The 19,265-nt window shown below is 37.1% G+C and overlaps 1 protein-coding gene and 1 long non-coding RNA gene across 7 annotated transcripts in view; both read right to left on the bottom strand.

The window, feature by feature from the left end:
- Positions 1–6,246, bottom strand: part of LOC115288935 — a 14,834-nt gene extending 8,588 nt beyond the window's left edge. The window contains exon 1 of the long non-coding RNA XR_003907280.1: positions 6,162–6,246. This is a non-coding gene — a long non-coding RNA (uncharacterized LOC115288935). The remainder of the gene's footprint in view (positions 1–6,161) is intronic.
- Positions 6,247–7,617: 1,371 nt separating this feature from the next.
- ZMYM5 (zinc finger MYM-type containing 5) overlaps positions 7,618–19,265 on the bottom strand; it is a 34,693-nt gene continuing 23,045 nt past the window's right edge. For 2 of the 6 annotated variants that reach the window (XM_029937007.1, XM_029937008.1), the window contains 4 exons: positions 17,317–17,602; positions 16,608–16,764; positions 15,461–15,673; positions 7,618–9,742 (listed from right to left, as the gene is read on the bottom strand). In XM_029937007.1, the coding sequence (XP_029792867.1) occupies positions 8,993–9,742; positions 15,461–15,673; positions 16,608–16,764; positions 17,317–17,602 (1,406 nt within the window). In that variant the 3' untranslated portion in view covers positions 7,618–8,992. Of the gene's footprint in view, positions 9,743–11,774; positions 11,996–15,460; positions 16,218–16,607; positions 16,765–17,316; positions 17,603–19,265 lie in introns of those variants that run through there. The other 4 variants (XM_029937009.1, XM_029937011.1, XM_029937012.1 and 1 more) reach the window with 4 other exon arrangements.

Here is a 19,265-nt window from a genome sequence, read left to right as displayed (position 1 = left end):
AAAAAAATAATAAAATAAAATTAGGGTAGGTTCTTTTTTTTTAAATTTTTTTAATTTTTTTTTTTTTTTGGATACAGAGAGAGACAGAGTATGAGAGGGGGAGGGTCAGAGAGAGAGGGAGACACAGAACCGGAAGCAGGCTCCAGGCTCTGAGCTGGCTGTCTGCACAGAGCCTGACGCGGGGCTCGAACCCATGAATGTGAGATCTGACCTGAGCCGAAGCCAGAGGCTTAACCAACTGAGCCACCCAGGCGCCCCAAAATTAGGGTAGGTTAAGGGACTTCTATTACAACATCAAAGATACTAACATTTGCATTACAGGGATCCAAGAAAGAGAAAAGCTAGAGAAAGGAACAGAAAACTTATTTGAAGAAATAATAGCTAAAAACTTCCCTAACCTGGAGATGGAAACAGACATTCAGATTCAGAAGCCATCAAGAACCCCAAATAAAACAAACACCAAAAGATCCATGCCAAGATACATAATAATTAAAGTCACAAAAATTAGAGAGAGAATCTTAAGAGCAGCAAGACAAAAGCAACTAGTTATATATATGGGATCACCCATAAAACTGTGGGCTGATTTTTCAGCAGAAACTTTGCAGGCCAGAAGGGAGTAACATGATATATTCAAAATCCTGAATGGAAAAAATCTCTTCAATCAAGAATATGTTACCCAGCAAGATCATCATTCAGAATTAACGAAATAAAGGGTTTCCTAGACAAACAAGAGTTAAAGGAGTTCATCACCACTAAACTGGCCTTACAAGAAATGTTAAAGGACTATTTTAAGTCGAAAAGAAAAGGCTATAACTAGAGAAAATTATGAAAGAAAAAATTATAATAGCAAACACATAGTAAATGCAGTAATCTTTTATAAAGCTAGTATGAAGGCTAAGAGAAAAAAGTAGTAAAAATAATTATATCTACAATAGTTAAGGGATACACAAAATTAAAAGATGTGAAATATGATGTCAAATACATAAAATGTGTGGTGGGCGAAGTAAAATTGTGCTTTTAAAATGTGTTTGACCTCAGGGCACCTGGGTGGCTCAGTCAGTTGGGTGTCTGACTTTGGCTCAGGTCATGATCTCACAGTTCATGAGTTTGCGCCCCGCATTGGACTCTGTGCTGACAGCTCAGAGTCTGGGGCCTGCATTGGTTTCTGTGTCTCCCTCTCTGTCTGCTCCTTGCCAGCTCACACTCTGTCTCTGTCTTTCTATGTCTCAAAAATAAATAAACATTAAAACAATTTTAAAAAATGTGTTTGACTTTAAATGACCATTAACAAAACAGATTGCCATAAACAAAGGATTTTTGATGCTTGGGAGGCTCAGTCAGTTAAGTGTCTGACTCTTGGTTTTGTCTCAAGTCATAACCGTATGGTTCGTGGGTTCAAGCCACACATCAGGTTCCGTGCTGTCAGTGCAAAGCCTGCTTGACTTTCTCTCTCTCTGCCCTCTCCTCCTGTTCATATACTCTTGCTCTATCTTTCAAAAATAAATAAACATTTTTTAAAGGGTGTTATTTACAAATATCATGGTAACCACAAATCAAAACTATAATAAAGACACAAAAAATAAAGAAAAAGGAATCCAAGTAAGTATAACAATAAAAGTCATCACATCACTAAGAAAGACAGCAAGAAAAGAATGAATAGAGAAGAACTACAAAAACAACCAGAAAACAACTATCAATAATTACTTTCAATGTAAATATACTACATCCTCCAACGAAAACACATAGGGTGATTACATGAAAAAAAAAAAAAAACCACCCATCTGTATGCTGCCTAAAAGAACTGCTTCACTTCAGACCTTAAGACACTTAGAGACTAAGTAAAGACACAGAAAAAGGTATTCCAGGCAAGTGGAAATGAAAAAAATAAAGCTGGGGTAGCACTTCATATACAAAACAAACTTTAAAAAAATACCATAACAAGAGACAAAGAAGGGCACTGCATGATGATAAAGCAATGACGTCACTAATATAACAACTGCAAACATCTATAAAACCAACACAAATGTACCTAAATATATAAAACAAATAGTTTTACTTTTCATATTTAAGTCTGTGATCAATCTCAAATGCATTTTAGTGCATGGTGTGAAGAGAGGAGTCAAGGTTTAGTTTTTCATATGGCATCCAGTGCCATTTATTGACAAGATCATCAATCATCCTTTCTTCCCTAAATTGCAGTGATACCTTTACTGTAAACCTGGTGATTATATTATTTAGTTTGGTTTCTAGGAATAGAGAATTCCACTCTACTTAATGGATCTAATTGCTATCCTTTCAACAACATCAGACTCAACCAGTATTATAACACATATTTATAGAGGAGGGGAAGAAGAATTGTTTCCAGGAACGTTTTGGCTATTATTCCTTTTTTAGAAAAATATTTTGGCTTTAAGCAACCTCCACACCCAATGTGGGGCTTGAACTTAAAACCCCAAGATCAAGAGGAGCATGTTCTACTGACTGAGCCCACTAGCTACCTTCCCCCCCGCTCATTTTAGCTATTATTCTAAGACTTCATATTTCCTATAAACATTTGAATCAATGAATCAATTTCTCCCAAATAAACACAAAAACTGAGATTTTGACTAGGATTGTGATGAATCTAGATTAGTATTGGGAGAACTGACTTACTATTTTTAATGTTTATTTATTTTCAAGAGAGAGAGAGAGTGAGTAAGTGGGGGAGGACAGAGAGGGAGCCAGATCCAAAGCAGGCTCCAGGCTCTGAGCTGTCAGCACAGAGCCTGATACAGGGCTCAAACTCATGAACCACAAGGTCATGACCTGGGCTGAAGTCAGACACTTAACCAACTGAGCCACCCAGATGCCCCAGAACTGACTTATTTTATGTTAATATCAAGTATTCCAATCTAGGAGGTTACTCCATCTTTCTTCAATCATTTTTAGGCTACTATATGAGGATTATGCATCTATTTTACTATTTCTACGTATTTGATTTTTTGATGCTATTGTAAATACAGCGCTTAGCTTCATTCTGTTTACTTTAAATATATAGAAATACAATTACTTAAAATTTAAAAAAAATTTAAGTTCTATTCCCAATGTGAGGCTTGAACTAACAACCCTGAGTTCAAGAGTCACATGCTCAAAAAAAAGTCACATGCTCCACTGACTGAACCAACCAGTTGCCTCAGAAATACAACTTTAAAATATGCATTTAACTAATTTCCTTGTTAAATTCCCTTATTAACTCTAATAGTTTGCCGTAGATTCTTTTAATCTTCCTCCACAGACCAACATGCTAAATGCAAATTATTTTATTTTTATTTTATTTTTTTAAATGTTTAATTTTGAGAAAGAGCGCATGAGCAGGGGAGGGCAGAGAGAGAGGAGACACAGAATCTGAAGCAGGCTCTAGGCTCTGAGCTGTCAGCACAGAGCCTGATGCAGGACTTGAAGCCACAAGCCATCAGATCATGACCTGAGTTGAAATTGGACGATTAACCGACTAAGCCACCTAGGCGCCCTCAAATGAGTTTTAGTCTTCCTTTTAATCTTTACGCCTTTATTTATTTAGTCTTATTAATCTGCCTAGAATTTCAAGCAACGTTGAGTAGAACTGGTAATAATGAACATTTTTGTCTTGTCCCTAAACTCAGCAGTGTTATTTCATTATGATGTTGATTGTAGGGATTTTTTCTGTTTTCTTAAAACTGTTAAACTAATCTTTTTAAAAAACTTTTTAACTTTATTTTTGAGAGACATTGTGAGAGTGTGAGCAGGGGAGGGGCAGAGAAGGAGAGAAGGTGACACAGAATCTTAAGCAGGCTTCAGTCTCTGAACAAGTGTTCAGCACAGAGCCCGACATGGGGGCCGGACCCCCGAACCGTGAGATTGGACACGTAACTGAGACACTCAGGTGCCCCTTATCTTTAATTCCTCAAATAACCCTACCTTGCTATGATGTTATCATTCCTTTTACTACTGGAATCGATTTCTAATATTTTGTCTAGGATTTTAGTATGAGAATGGCCTATTTTTTTCATTGTATTAATCTTGTCAGATTTTGTTATCAGGGTATCTCTGGTCTTTAAAACAAATTAGGAAATACATTCTATTCTCTAGAAACATATGTTTAAGATTGGTGTTATTCCTTTCTTTAAGAAGATTTCACCAGAGAAGGAATCTGAGTCTATAATTTCCTTTGTGGAAAGGCTTGTAATTTTAGAGTCAAATTTTTTTGTGTGTTTTTTAAATTTATTTTTGAGAGACAGAGAAAAACAGTGCGAGCAGGGGAGGGTCAGAAAGAGAGGGAGACACAGAATCCGAAGCAGGCTCCAGGCTCTGAGTTAGCTGTCAGCACAGAGCCCAATGCAGGGCTTGAACCCACCAGCCATGAGATCATGACCTGAGCCAAAGTCTGACACTTAACCTACAGAGCCACCCAGGCGCTCCAAGAGTCAATTTCTTTAATAGGACTATTGAGATTTTTCTATTTTTTCCCAGTACAGATTTAATAAGTTATGTTTTTTCATAAGGATTTATATACTACATCAAATTCTTTACCTCAGTCATTCATAACCTTGGTTTATTTTTTATTTTTAATGTTTATTTTTGCGAGAGACAGAACACAAGCAGGGGAGGGCAGAAAGAGAGGTAGACACGGAATCTGAAGCAGGCTCCAGGCTCTGAGCTGTCAGCACAGAGCTCAATGTGGGGCCTGAATCCACAAACCATGAGACATGACCTGAACTGAAGTCAGATGCTCAAGCAACTGAGTCACCCAGGTGCCCCATAACCTTGTTTTTAATGTCCATAGGAATGCCAGTGATTCTTTTTTTTTTTAAATCTCCATACCCAACATGGGGTTCAAACTCATGACCCCAAGACCAAGAGTTGCACACTCCACTGACTAAGCCAGCTAGGTGCCCTTCCACTGATTCTTGAAAATGGTTATTTTGTATTTTTACTTATTATCTTTTAAATTACTTATTTTGAAAAAAAAAAAGTTTGCACATGCACGAGCAGGGGATGGGCAGACAGAGAGGGGATCCCAAGCATGCTCCATGCTGTCAGCTCAGAGCTCATCTTTTTTTTTTTTTTATGTTTTTTATTTATTTTTGAGAGACAGAGAGACAGCATGAGCAGGGGAGGGTCAGAGAGAGAGGGAGACACAGAATCTGAAGCAGGCCCCAGACTCTGAGCTGTCAGCACAGAGCCTGATGCAGGGCCCGAACCCATGAACCGTGAGATCATGACCTGAGCTGAAGTTGTATGCTTAACTGACTGAGCCCCCCAGGTTCCCCTAAAGTCATTTTTATTTAAAGTAAGTTTAAAATGTAGGGCTTGAACCCATGACCTTGAGACCAAGAGTCACATGCTTTGTCAACTGAGCCCGCCAGGTGTCCCATGAAAGTCTTCTAAGATCCACATGTGTGAGGTGAGTCTGATTCCCAGGTTTTAGGTTTCCCTTGCTTTATTCATCTCTAGAAGCAAACTAGATTCTCTGCTCTTCATTCTAGATAAGACTTCTTGAACTCTACATTTAAAATCACTGTCGCTTAAAAAAAAATCATTTACAAGCTTTTGAAAACCTTTTATTGTCCAAACTATTATACCACTATTTTCCTAATCTAACTTTCTAAACATAAAGACTTGGGTACTTGGCTTAGATTTTTCTTTTGGCCATAGTTATATTCTCAAATTCTTTTTTGAGAGAGATCGATGTGTGAGCTGGGGAGGGGCAGAGAGAGAGGGAGACACAGAATCTGAAGCAGGCTCCAAGCTGTCAGTATAGAGCCTGATGCAGGGCTTAAACTCACAGACCGCAAGATCATGACCTGAGCCAAAGTTGGAGGCTTAACCAACTGAGCCACCCAGGCACCCCAGTTATATTCTCAAATTCTTAATCTCATCCTAACACAGGTATCCTTCGTAATTCAAAATTATAGAACACTATTCCATTTCTACAATTTTGTACTTCATGTTGTCTTTGTCTACAACCTTTCCCTATTATCTGCCACTCATGATTGCAGCTACTTACATATTATGTGCCAAGGAGTTGCAGTTTTAAAATAAAAACAATGGGGATCTTCAAAGTTTGAAACGGAAGAGTGACATGACCTAAAATTATAAAGCATTATTCTTGATTGAGCTCTTTACTTCAATCACGTACTCACTTTTCCATCCTATGTAGCGAAGCTTGCCTTGTACATACAGTGGCTATTAGCAGCCCTTAGTGGCTTTAAACACTGAGACCGGGGGTTAGGGGGTGTCTAGGGAATCACAGGAAGAAAATGGCACAATGTAAGATTTTAAAGACAGAAAATCTGAAAAATGTTATGAAAATATTTTTACTTGCCCTCTGTGAAATGAGGAAACCAATAGATTGCCATTTTTTTTTAAGTTACATACTTTGAGAGACAGAGAGAGCACAGGTGGGGAAGGGCAGACAGAGAAGGAAGTAGACCATAACCTGAGCTGAGACCAAGTGTCAGACACTTAACTGAGCTGCCCAAGCATCCCTGCCATTTCTTAAGGACTGTTATTCTGAACTGTCTTTCCTAATTTTTGATATTAAATTAGTGGCAGGAGATAATGTTTCCTAATGGCTATTCTCAATGAAATTAAAAAGATGAAAACAAACTCTGGGTATAGTCCAGATCACTGTTGACAAATCCTTCTGTGGGAGAACTAGGAGATGGAAAACAAGACTTGAACTGTTTTCTTCCTTCCTTCTATAGTGAGAACATACTTATTTTATAATTTTAAAAAACCCAAAAACTTGGGGCACGTGGATGGCTTATTTGGATAAGCATCTGGTTTCAGCTCAGGTCGTGATCTCATAGATCATGGGATCAAGCCCCATGTCCAGCTTTGCACTGATGGTGTGGAACATACTTGGGATTCTCTCTCTCCCTCTCTCTCTGTTCCTCCCCCCCTCCCCAAATAAACAAATAAACTTGAAAAACCAAAAACTTATCTAAGGGGGGAAAAATCATTCCGCTGCCTAGAGATATTCAGTTTTATTATATTCTGAATTTAGTTAATTTCCCCTCAACATTTTATGAATATTATGAAAAATTTCACATAGCAAAATGTTGAAATATGGAAAACCTCAGCATCTAATTTTTTTTTAGGTTTGAGAGAGAGAGAGAGAACTGAAAAGGCAGAGAGAGAGGAAGAAGAATGAGAATCCCAAACAGACTCCACATCGTCAGTGTGAGCCCGATGCCATGGCTCAAACTCATGAACCATGAGATCTTGACCTGAACCAAAATCAAGAGTTGGGACGCTTAACTGACTTGAGCCATCCAGGCACCCCAGCATCTACATCTTTTGAATTTTCTGAATGTTTATTTTTTTTATTTGAGAGAGAGAGAACACATGCACACACATGTGAGCAGGGGAAGGGCAGGGAGAGAGGGAGACAGAGAATCCCAAGCAGGCTCTGTGCTGCTCCATTTCACAATCATGAGATTATGACTTAAACCAAAATCGAGTCAGATACTCACCAACTGAGCCATCCAGGCTCCCTGGAATTTTTCACATTTAATTCATTACTACATCAAGAGCTTATAGTGCCTTATAGTATGTTGAAGAAATAAATAAGAAAAATAAATGAATGAATAAGAATTTAAAGGATAGGATTTAATTTTATTTTCTCAATGGATAAATTTGTTTTTAGCAAATTATTTTAAGGAGCCACTGGTTGATTTCATTAGTTTGCTGAGATACCAATACCAAGCATCATCTATCTAATATAATCATATAATAAATGTCATTCGATTAGCTGTAAGTTTTAATGAAATAATGGCAACTTTAAACATTTGGAAAGGAACTTCAAAACCTGTGTTCTATTCCCTAGAGTATTCTCTTAGGCCTCGAAAAGTAAACTGGATTTTTGGTAACATCCCAAAGCCTCATTCGGATACAACTATGATAGACTGAAATGGCTGAGTTATCAAAAAACAAAATGGTTATAAATTAATAATGATTTTTGTGAGTAGTCAATAATAGTTTTAAGAACTGGCATCAGTGACAGAGTCTCCAAGTACTCCTAGTGTCACCCCACCAAAAAGGATACACCACGTTCTACTCATTGTTCATTTGTCATTTTGTTTTAGACCTTTAAGATAAAGCACAAGTATATATAATAATTTAATATGATAAAGTTGGTATTGGAAATCAGATACAAAAGAAGAATTACTAAATATATAGTAATGGGAGCACTGATCATTTGAAAAAGTGGAGAGTCTTAATTTTCATTAATGTGTTTCTCAAATTTCGAGCACATAGTCTTCAGAGGGAAAAAAAATTGCCAAAATACCTAAAGGTTAACTTAATATATTTTTTAATATTTCTTATATTTGTACTAACATAAAAATAGGTATACATTCTTTATTCTTATACTTCTCACATGACAAAATCTAAACCATTTATAAATTAAAACCAATTAAATGCAAAGTAATCACCTTAATATAATGTAACAAATAATGCCATTTTGCCCACATAATAAAACAGTGTTTTGCCCAAAAGAAAGAAATCACAGGTATTTGGTTTAATAGCAAAAAGCTGCAGTTTTAGATTCTGTTCTACTCTCAAACTGTTTCTGAATGTTTTAACTTTAATAATAATGATGAGAATGTTCACATAGTATCTTGTTCAAACTAGTACTGATAAATTTAAGCCTTTCTCTCCTTTTTTAAAAAGTAATCAAACAGGAAATTAACCAAACTGGTCAAATGTTAGCCCTCAAATGCCAGTTTTAAAAGGGGTGAATCGACAGAATGAAAAAGTAACAATTGCCTTTATTGAAATCTGCATTAATTACCACTGAATCCAATGAGCTTTAGAACTTAAACAGAAACATTCTTTACTATTTTCTACTTATTGCTAATAAACTGTTGAAAGTTATAGGAGCTTCACAACACAAATGGTACAGACCGTTGGTATATAGTTCTTCTCTGAATAAATGTATGACCTTGATGTTAAAACCACATCAGGTGTATTATGTGTACAACAGCAGCACACCATCATTTTTCTCATTCTTATGTAATTCATGTTCTGTAGCTTCCACAGTTTTATTTTTTCTCAAATCAGATTTTAATTTTGAATACTTAACACTATTGTTGATATGCATTTCACTTTCCTCATGTTTGCTAAGAATATGTGATAAATGCTGCCAATCTTTGCACCCATTCTCATTCTTCAATTGATTTTTTCCTTCCCCAAAGAGTTTGCAATACAAACAAAACACAGAATCTTTTGAAGTTGAATAAAGTAACCAGGATCTAGTGGTTTTATCACCATTTGGAAGAATTCGTGTATAATAAGTTTCTGAAAACTTCCTCCCTGTATTGTCTTTTGGAAAATTAAAATTTCTTACTTGAGGTGGATCATTTTCAACAAGAATGTCCCGTTGTTTAATATTTAAAGCCCGGGGCCATGTACCTGGGTCTGCAGAAAGTACAACTGATAGAACGGAGTCTTCTGATTTTTTCTCTTCCAGTTCCTCTTGAAATTTATCAGCTATGGTTATAGAAGGTAAATTCACATCCTGTTTGATCAGTGACATATCTGTCCTACATTCTGCCAAAACCTGTAGCTCTGAAGTCTTTTCTTTTTTTTCTGGTATTCTCTCTTTTTTTTCTAAAAGAGTATTCAATGGTCCATATAACTTCCTTTCATTTTCTTCTCTAACAGCATTCCTTTTTCTGTTTTCTGATGCTGACAAATTTTTTGATTTTATTTCCATCATCTGAGAGAAACAGATTACAATTTTATGTTAGAATTGTTAAGATTAATGTATAAACAAATGCTCAATAAGCACATGAAAAGTTGCTCATTAATTGTCATCAAATAAATTTAAATCAAAACCACCTCATACCACTTTACATCCACTAGGGTGGCTATAAAAAAACGATATAATATAATGGCAAGTGTTGGCAAAGATGTGAAAAAACTGAAACCCTCCTAAGGTAATATTGCAAATGTAAAACGGTACAGGTACCTTGGAAAACAGCCTGGCATTCTTGAAAAGTTTAGAGTTACATATGACCCACCAACACCAGAATGAAAATGCAGGTCTACACAGATTTGTACAAAGTGTTCATAACAACATTATTCATAATAGCCAGAAAGTAGAAATAATTCAAACGTCCATTACTGGTGGATAAACAAAAAATGTAGAGTGGGGCGCCTGGGTGGCTCAGTCAGTTAAGTGTCCAACTTCACCTCAGGTCATGATCTTGGGATTTGTGGGTTTGAGCCCCAGGTCAGACTCTTTACTGACAGCTCAGAGCCTGGAGCCTGCTTCAAATTCTGTGTTTCTCCCTCTCTCTGCCCCTCCCATGCTCATATTCTGTCTCTGTCTCTCAATAATAAACAAACATTAAAAGAATAAAAAATTTAAAAATGGGGGGGGGGATATGGGTATTATCCATACAATGAAATAGTATTTTGCAATAAAAACAAGTGAAATTATATGCTACAACCTGGATGAACCTTGAAAACAGTATATGTGAAAGCCAACCACAAAATACCACATTTTCTATGATTCCATTTAATAAAAAGACACAGAACTGATTTTAGAGTCAATAAAATAAAATTTTAAAAAATTCATAACAAAGATGTATACAATGTGAATGGTATCCTATTAGCTATATTTGTGTACACAGCACAACTTGAACATTGCACTCAATGTTTAAAAAAACTAAGAACTTTGTTTTGATTTAATCCTGAAAGCAATATTGGCGGCACTTAAGTTAAAAAAGCAGGAACAACATACCCAAGTTTGTACTTGGACTGTGCTGACTGTATTATGATTTCTAACTGTAAGGAAGACTAATGGTGCAAAGACAGCCAGGAAACTGTGGTAGTCATTCTGATAAGAGAGATGGTGGCTTGGTCTAGATTATAGGGATAGAGATAGGATAGACCTGAGAGATATTTAGGAAGTAGAATCTGGATTTTGGTAATTGAGTGGCTCTGGAGGCTAAGGGAGGAGGAGTAAAGAATGGCCCTAAATTTCTGCCTAGGCATCTGACTGAATGGTGGGGTCATTTCCTGATATGGAAAACAGAATGAAATCAGTTTTGGAATTTCAGCTTTAGACATGGAATTTGAGGTATCTGTGGAACATTCAAATGGAGATTACAGATGGATATAGTCTGAAATTGAAAGAATATCTACACACAAAACAAACTTCAAAGAAACAAAAAAAGAGGGAAAATATCATCTACAGATATATTAATTAAAACTATGGGATCAGATGGGCACCTGAGCGGCTCAGTTCGTTAAGCATCTATTGATTTCGGTTCAGGTCATGATCTCATGGCTGGGGAGATCAAGCCCCATTTCAGACTCTGTGCTGACAGCGCAAAGCCCTCTGTCAAAATAAGCATTAAAAAAAAATCTTACTTTTCCCATATAAATGATTTGGTACCAACTGATAGAAGACAGCAGAGTAGGAGGGTCCTGATCTCTCTTCGTTCCATGGACACAACAAGATAACAGTTACATCTACACAACAAGATCAGAAAAGACCTTCGGCGGCTAATCCCAGAGATAAGTCCACATGACAAGAAAAGTGCTTGGGAAGCAAATAAATATCTGGTATAACTAACCACAACAAGAGGGCCAACACAAGCATGGAGAAGAGAGAAGTTCAGACCCCATTGGGCACCCTGGATACTGGGGATCTGCGTAACTGTAACCTGTGGCTTTGAAAACCATCAGGGCTTAACTCAAAAAGCTTTAGAAATCAGTGGGGCTTAGCTGAACCACTATAGGACTAGGCCCCTTTAGTTGCATCCCTTTTCTCTCCCTCTTGTCAGCTGGGAAAGGTTCTTCCCAGAGGGAAGATAGGGCTCATGATAGGGCTCACCAGCCCTGTCTCCACTCGCACCCTCTTGGGGTGAGTAGGTGAGGGTGTGCTTACATGTCCTGGCCCCTCGTATTCCTGCTGTGCTGTGTCTAGCTCATCCTTGCCTGAATGAAGTAATGCCTCTGCCTTAAAAAAAAAAAAAAAAATCAGTGGGGCTTAAGCCTGGGAGCTTTAAAAATCAGTGAGTTTAATGCTGGGATAGCAAGAAGATGATAAGAAATGGAGTTGTCCCCCTTAAAGAGTCTGTATACTACATAACTTGACTTGAGACACACCACAGAAGCAGCAGTTTGAAAAGCATCTGAGTCATACATGAAGATTTACTGACTCCTTAGAAGGTGTGCCAGAATAATCTGCAGATTACTTAGGAAAAGTGCTGGTGGGTAGCATTCCCCGCCACCCCCAGCCTAGGTAACCAGTTGCCTGGGAAAGCCATTGCTAACACTCCCCATCGACCTTGCTAGCACTGTGTGCCCTGCCCCATCCAACCATGCAGCCCCAGGCAGGACTGGCACCACTCTAACATGATCCTTGCCCTGGGGAAGGAGAGGTGGGGGGAAATAAGCCATGCCTGCATTTCTGCAACTGGGACCTTCAGGTGGCTGCACATAGCAGCCACGACAGGCTTCCCAATGGCACTGGGAGCAAACCCTGCCCAGTGCGCCCACAGGAAACAAAGTGTGTCATTACAGATGGCTGGGCTAAAGGCAATCACAGCTCTGTCACAATAGGAGGGTACACACAGCCCACACAAGGGACACCTTTGGAGCATCTGGTTCTGGTGACCAGGGAAGACTGTGCTACAGAGGACCACAGGACCTCTTCTATGCAAGGCCACTACTTTCAAGACCAGGAGATGTAGCTGACCTTTGTAATACATAGAAACAAACATAGAAAGTTAGACAAAATGAGGAGATAGAGGAATATGGTCCAAATGAAAGAACAGGACAAAATCAAATTAAAAAGGTAAATAAAATGTAGATAAGCAATATGCCTGATGAAGAATGGTCATGAATGATCCTAAAGATACTCCCTAGACTTGAAATAAGAGTGGACACAAAATATAAAAATGAACAGAAGAAAAAAGAGTTCTTCAGAGCTGAAGAATTTAGTAATTGAAATAGAGGAAATCAACAGCAGATAAGAGGAGGTAGAACAGATCAGTGATCTTGAAGACAAAGTAATGGAAATCATTCAAGCTAAACAGCAAAAGAGAAAGGAATAATAAAAAAAATGAAAGAAAAAATAAGGGAACTCTGCAACATCATTAAAGGTAATGATATTTGCAATATAGGGATGCCAGAAAGGCGAGTGGGTAAGCAGAAACTTATTTCAAGAAATAATAGCTGAGCACATCCCTATTCTGGGGGAAGGAAACAGACATTCAGATCTAGGAAGCAAAGAGAGCCCCTTACAAGATGAACTCAAAAAGGGTCATACCAAGACACAGAATAATCGAAATGACAAAAAGTAATGATAAGTACAGAACATTTAAAGCAACAAGAGAAAACAGTTATATACAAGGGAAGCCCCATAGGGCTATCCACAGTAAACTTGCAGACCAAAAGAGAGTGGTGTGATATATTCAAAGTGCTGAAAAAAAGAAATCTATAATGAAGAATACTTTACGCAGCAAGACTATCATTCAGAATAGGAGAAATACTATCCCAGACAAATGAAAGTTAAAGGAATTCATCGCCACTAAACCAGCCTTACAAGAAATGTTAAGGAGAATTCTTTAACTGGAAATAAAAAAGGCCATAAGTGGGAGAAAATTATGAAAAGAAAAAATTTCACATGTAAAAGCAAACAAATAGTAAAGGCAGTAGGTTAATCACTTATGAAGCCAGTATGGAGATTAAAACACAAAAGTAGTAAAATCTATTAGATCTACAATAATTAATCTAGAAATACACAAAATAAAAGGATATAAAAGATGACACAGACATAAAATGTGGAGAGGGTAGTAAAAATGTAGTGCATTCAGAATGTATTTGAAATAAAGCAACAATCAACAGAAACAGCTATACATGTTACATATGAACCCAATGGTAACCACAAGTCAAAAACATGTCATACACAAATAATAAAAAAGGAATCCAAGCATAACATTACAGAAATCCATCAAACCACAAGGAAAGAGAGCAAGAGAGGATATAACAATATCTATGTTATATCTATGTACTGAATATAGGAACATCTAAATATATAAAGCGAATATTAACAGACCTAAAGGAAAAATTGACATTAATACTGTAATAGAGGGGACATTAATACCCCACTTGCATCAATGGATATATCATCCAGACTGCAAATCAACAAGAAAACTGTGGTTTTAAGTGACACATTAGACCAGATGGACCAAACACGTATACACAGAACATTTTATTCCAAACCAGCAGAATATATATTCAAGTGCACATGGAACATTCTCCAGGACAGATCACATGTTAGGCCACAAAATAAGTCTCAGAAAATTTACGAAGAATGAAATCATATCAAGCATCTTTCCTGACAACAACAGTATGAAACTATAAATCAATTATAAGGGGAAAAAATGGGAAAAAACAGAAACACATGGAGGCTAAACAACATGCTACTAAACAATCATTGGGTCAATGAAGAAATCAAAGGAAATAAAAAAATACATGGAGACAAAATGCAATAGTCCAAAATATTCGGGATACAGCAAAAACAGTTCTAAGAGGGAAGTCTACTTCAAGAAACAAGACAAATCTCAAACAATTTAACTGTATACCTAAAAGAGCTAGAGAAAGAACAAAGCAAGCCTAAAGCTAATAGCAGAAAATAATGAAGATGAGAATAAATATAAATTTAAATACAGATTTCATCTGACTCTTGATTTTGGCTCAGGTCATGATCCCAGGGTCATGGAATAAAGCCCATATTGGGCTCCACTCTGAGCATGGAGCCTGCTTGAGATTCTCTCTCTCTCTCTCTGCCCCTCTACCCCCTTGCATGTGTACTCTCTAAAGAAAAAAAAGAAAAAAGACCAATGAAACGAGGAGCTTATTCTTTGAAAAGATAAACAGAATTGATAAAGCATTAGCTACTAATCAAGAAGAAAAAGAATACTCAAAATCAGAAATGGGGAACAAATAATTGACACTACAGTAATAGAAAAGATGATAAAGAAATACTATAATAAAAGTTCTATGCTGACACACGGACAACCTAAAAGACAGGGGTAAATTCCTAGAAACCTATAATCTTCCAAAACCGAAACAGGGAGAAATAGAAAATTTGAACAGATTGATTACTAGTAATGAAATTGAATCAATCAGCAAAAAAAAATTCTCAACAAACAAAAGTCTAGGACTCACTTCACAGGTGAATTCTACCAAACATTTAAGAAAAGTTAATACCATTCTAAAGCTATTCTAAAAAGCAAAGAGGAAGGAAAACTAGCTTAGGACAATCAATTGATTTCAAAACTCATTTGTGATGGGACAGCTCAGTGACTGACAAAAACGGGACTAAATGAGATTCTAAGATAAATCTGGTTAATGTAAGTTCACAAGGAAAAGCTATTGTATACTTGATCATTTAAAATGCATTGAAAATAATTACCTGTTCATATTCATTAACACAACTTTGGCAACAAAATCTTGTCCGCTGACCTTCAATGATCAGGACACTGTTTCCAGCACTTTTACCAGGCAAGTACTCTCCACACTGTTCACAGCAATTCATTATTAGACCATTGGCTAACCTGTACTTATTAAAGCACTGGTTACTGCACAGCTTATGTATTACATTATTTACGCTGACTTCATGACGAATCTAAAAGAAAAGCCAGAATTTATTAAATAAATGAGCCAGATTAGCACAGTAAGCACAGTAAGCAATGAGATAACTAGTTTCTTCAAAAGAAACAGCCTCTTAATTATTTCTCAGTGGAAGAAATATTCAAAAACTTAAAGTACATTTCATTATTCTTTCATTTTTATCTTTGATTTTACAAAAAAGATTCATGGAACAAAAAGCTATAAAATCAGTAATAACCTCCCTAGAGACACTGAAGAACTAGAGGAAACAAACTGTTTAGAAGTTTTTGATACAACCTGATTAAAAGAAATGGATTGGGAATTTTTGTTATTATCAACTTCACTACCCTAATTCATGGAAGGTACTAAAAGAATCAATATTACTACATTCAGGATGGTGTCTGTATATATGTAAGATGGTTCTTGCTTTGCTCAGTTCTGTGGTAACGGAGATAAAATCATGCTCCCTCAATCTGCATGGCTCCAGAGAAAACCAAATTCAGTTGCCAGGGAGTGTGTTACGTAAGGACCGCCTGTATGCATGTTTCTTCTTTCAGCAACTGGAAAGACAGCAATACCACTTAAGAAATGTGAAGTTACCAACACACTTATACTCCACTTGTTCTATATATTCTTGTGCCAAGATTGATTGCTTCCTTCATGTCCTGAATCTACACTTTTACTTAAGAGTGACTAATAACAAAATTCACCATAAAACTAATGCTTAGTTTATGAGTATTTCCAATTCCACGGAAATAGCTGTGTACTTTCCATAGTATGCAAATGGGATGTTCGTTCACAAAAGAGTTCTAACATATCCTTATCCTTCTCTTTAAGTTCATTGTGTAGATCCAGGACATGTATTATGTAGATGGCAGAGCCTACAATAACATTTAAAAGTATCCCTGTTAACCTACATAATAGCTTAAGTAAGATATAAAAATCCAGACCTCTGTTAATTTACTACAGATTATACATCTTGATTTATTAACTCTTTTTCTAAGATTCTGGTTGTCTTCACAGGGAGGCAAAGATGTACGACAAAATTCTTGGGAAGATTCTTTTGACTCAACTTGAACAGTAGTAGCTTTTTGTGTACGTGCATCTCTGAAACACAAGGGACAGATGCAACTTAAGAATATTACATTTAAAAAGAAGTCAAATATATGAACAAGAAATGACATTTTTCATTTTCTCATACTTTAATCCTAGGAATCAACTGTAATTTTTGAATCTTCTTAGGTTTTGCCAAACCCACTTTTGGTTTCACTGTCAAGGGTTCCTAAACAATATAGCAGGAGAGGATTTGAAGGTAAAAACATTTTGTAGCACAAGAACCTTGTCAAAGTTTACTATGACTTTTTGAAGCAATCAGTAAAAGGTGGTAGCAACTTAGTATAATTAAGGTTAAAGATGGGGAAGGAACGAGGCAGTGGCAGAGAGGGGGCAATTTTTACATTCCCCTTCCCTGCCAAGAGTAAGGACAGTACAAATGAACTCAGTCCTGACATACTCTAAGATAACTCAAGCTCAATAAACTCGTAGATATCTTTGCAACAACTGTATCCATGAATCTATACAGTTCTCCAATTATATTCAACACACATCTATACCGCCAGTTTTCAACTATACGGAGCCATGTTGAAAAGTACAGCTTACTTTTTACATATTACATTGCGTTTCTTTGGAGTGCGCTTATGAGAGAAGGAAGAAAGGCAGGTGGTAGAACAAAAGAGGTGAGCTGATCCTTTTCGTTGATAAGCTGTCTGTCCCTTCTGTAAAGGTTTTTTGCAGTGTGCACAAGTGATTTTAGCTGGTTTAGTAAGTTGCTGTTGCACTGAAGACTGGAAAATCTGTTTAGGAAGGGAGGCCACTGGTGATAAAGAATCCACCCCTGGCTGTTTCTGATTCCGGGGAAATGATGCTGACTGGGAGATCCAAGATTCTTAAAAATAAAACACATAAGAAAAAGTCATAGAACAATTCAAAATTCACATCAAAAAATATTTAAAATTTTCATTTTGCAAGTTTAACAGAGCAGTGAGGCAGCCCTATAAGCAAATGGTCAAGGTTGCACAATCCCAGGGGAACTATCTCCACTTTGTATTTTTTTTCCCATCCATTTCATTTATTTATTTTTTAATTTACATCCAAGTTAGTTAGCATATAGTGCAATAATCATTTCAGGAGTAGATACTAGTGATTCATCCCTTTTGTATAATACCTAGTGCTCATTCCAATTAAGTGTCTTCCTTAATGCCCCTTAACCATTTAGCCCATCCCCACACCCACAACCCCTCCAGCACCCCTCAGTTTGTTCTCTGTATTTAAGAGTCTCTTATAAGCTAATTTCACTTAGGACAACACCCTCTAGTTCCACATAGTTGCAAATGGCAAGATTCTATTCTTTTTGATTGCTGAGTAATACTCCATTGTATATGTACCACATCTTCTTTATCCATTCATTTGTTGATGGACATTTGGGCTCTTTCCATACTCTGGCTATTGTCAATAGTGCTGCTGAAAACATTGGGGTGCATGTGCCCCTTTGAAACAGCACTCCTGTGTCCCTTCGACAAATACCTAGTAGTGCAATTACTGGGTCGTGGGGTAGTTTGGGTTTTAATTTTTTGAGGAACCTCCATATTGTTTTCCAGAGTGGCTGTACCAGTTTGCATTCCCAGCAGCAGTGCAACAGAGATCCTCTTTCTCTGCATCCTCACCAGCATCTGTTGTTGCCTGAGTTGTTAATTTTAGCCATCCTGACAGGTGTGAGATGGTATCTCACTGTGGTTTTAATTTGTATTTCCCTGATAATCAGTGATGTTGAGCATCTTTTGATGTGTCTGTTAACCATCTGGATGTCTTCTTTGGAGAAGTGTCTATTCGTGTTTTTGCCTATTCACTGGCTTATTTGTTTTTTGGGTGTTGAGTCTGATAAGTTCTTTATACATTTTGGATACTAACCCTTTGAAATGTCATTTGCAAGTATCTTCTCCCCTTCTGTCAGTTGCCTTTTAGGTTTGCTAATTGTTTTATTCATTGTGCAGAAGCTTTTTACTTTGATGAGGTCCCAATTACTCATCTTTGCTTTTGTTTCCCTTGCCTCTGGAGATGTGCTGAGTAAGAAGCTGCTATGGCCAAGGTCAAAGAGGTTTATTTTGCCTGCTTTCTCCTCTAGGATTTTTGATTGCTTCCTGTCTTCTGTTTACGTCTTTCATCCATTTTGCGTTTATTTTTGTGTATGGTGTAAGAAAGTGGTCCAGGTTCGTTTTCCTGCATTTCACTGTCCAGTTTTCCTAGCACCATTTTCTGAAGAGACTATTTATTCCACTGGATATTCCTTCCTGCTTTTTCAAAGATCAGTTGGCCATACATTTGTGGGTCCTTTTCTGGGTTCTCTATTCTGTCCCACTGATGGAGTGTCTACTTTTCCACCATTTTTTTAAATAAAAATTTAAAATGTTTATTTTTGAGAGAGAGCGAGCGAGCGAGCAAAAGCACATGCAAGCAGAGGAGGACCAGAAAGAGAAGGGGAAACAGAATCCGAGGCAGGCTCCAGGCTCTGAGCTGTCAGCCGGGCTGATGCAGCGCTCAAGCTCACAAGC

Source organism: Suricata suricatta, chromosome 4 (assembly GCF_006229205.1).
Source record: "Suricata suricatta isolate VVHF042 chromosome 4, meerkat_22Aug2017_6uvM2_HiC, whole genome shotgun sequence".
In the NCBI taxonomy this organism is placed as follows: domain Eukaryota; kingdom Metazoa; phylum Chordata; class Mammalia; order Carnivora; family Herpestidae; genus Suricata; species Suricata suricatta.
The sequence above is the reverse complement of the archived record's forward strand: the minus strand, read 5'-3'. Positions and strand labels throughout refer to the sequence as shown.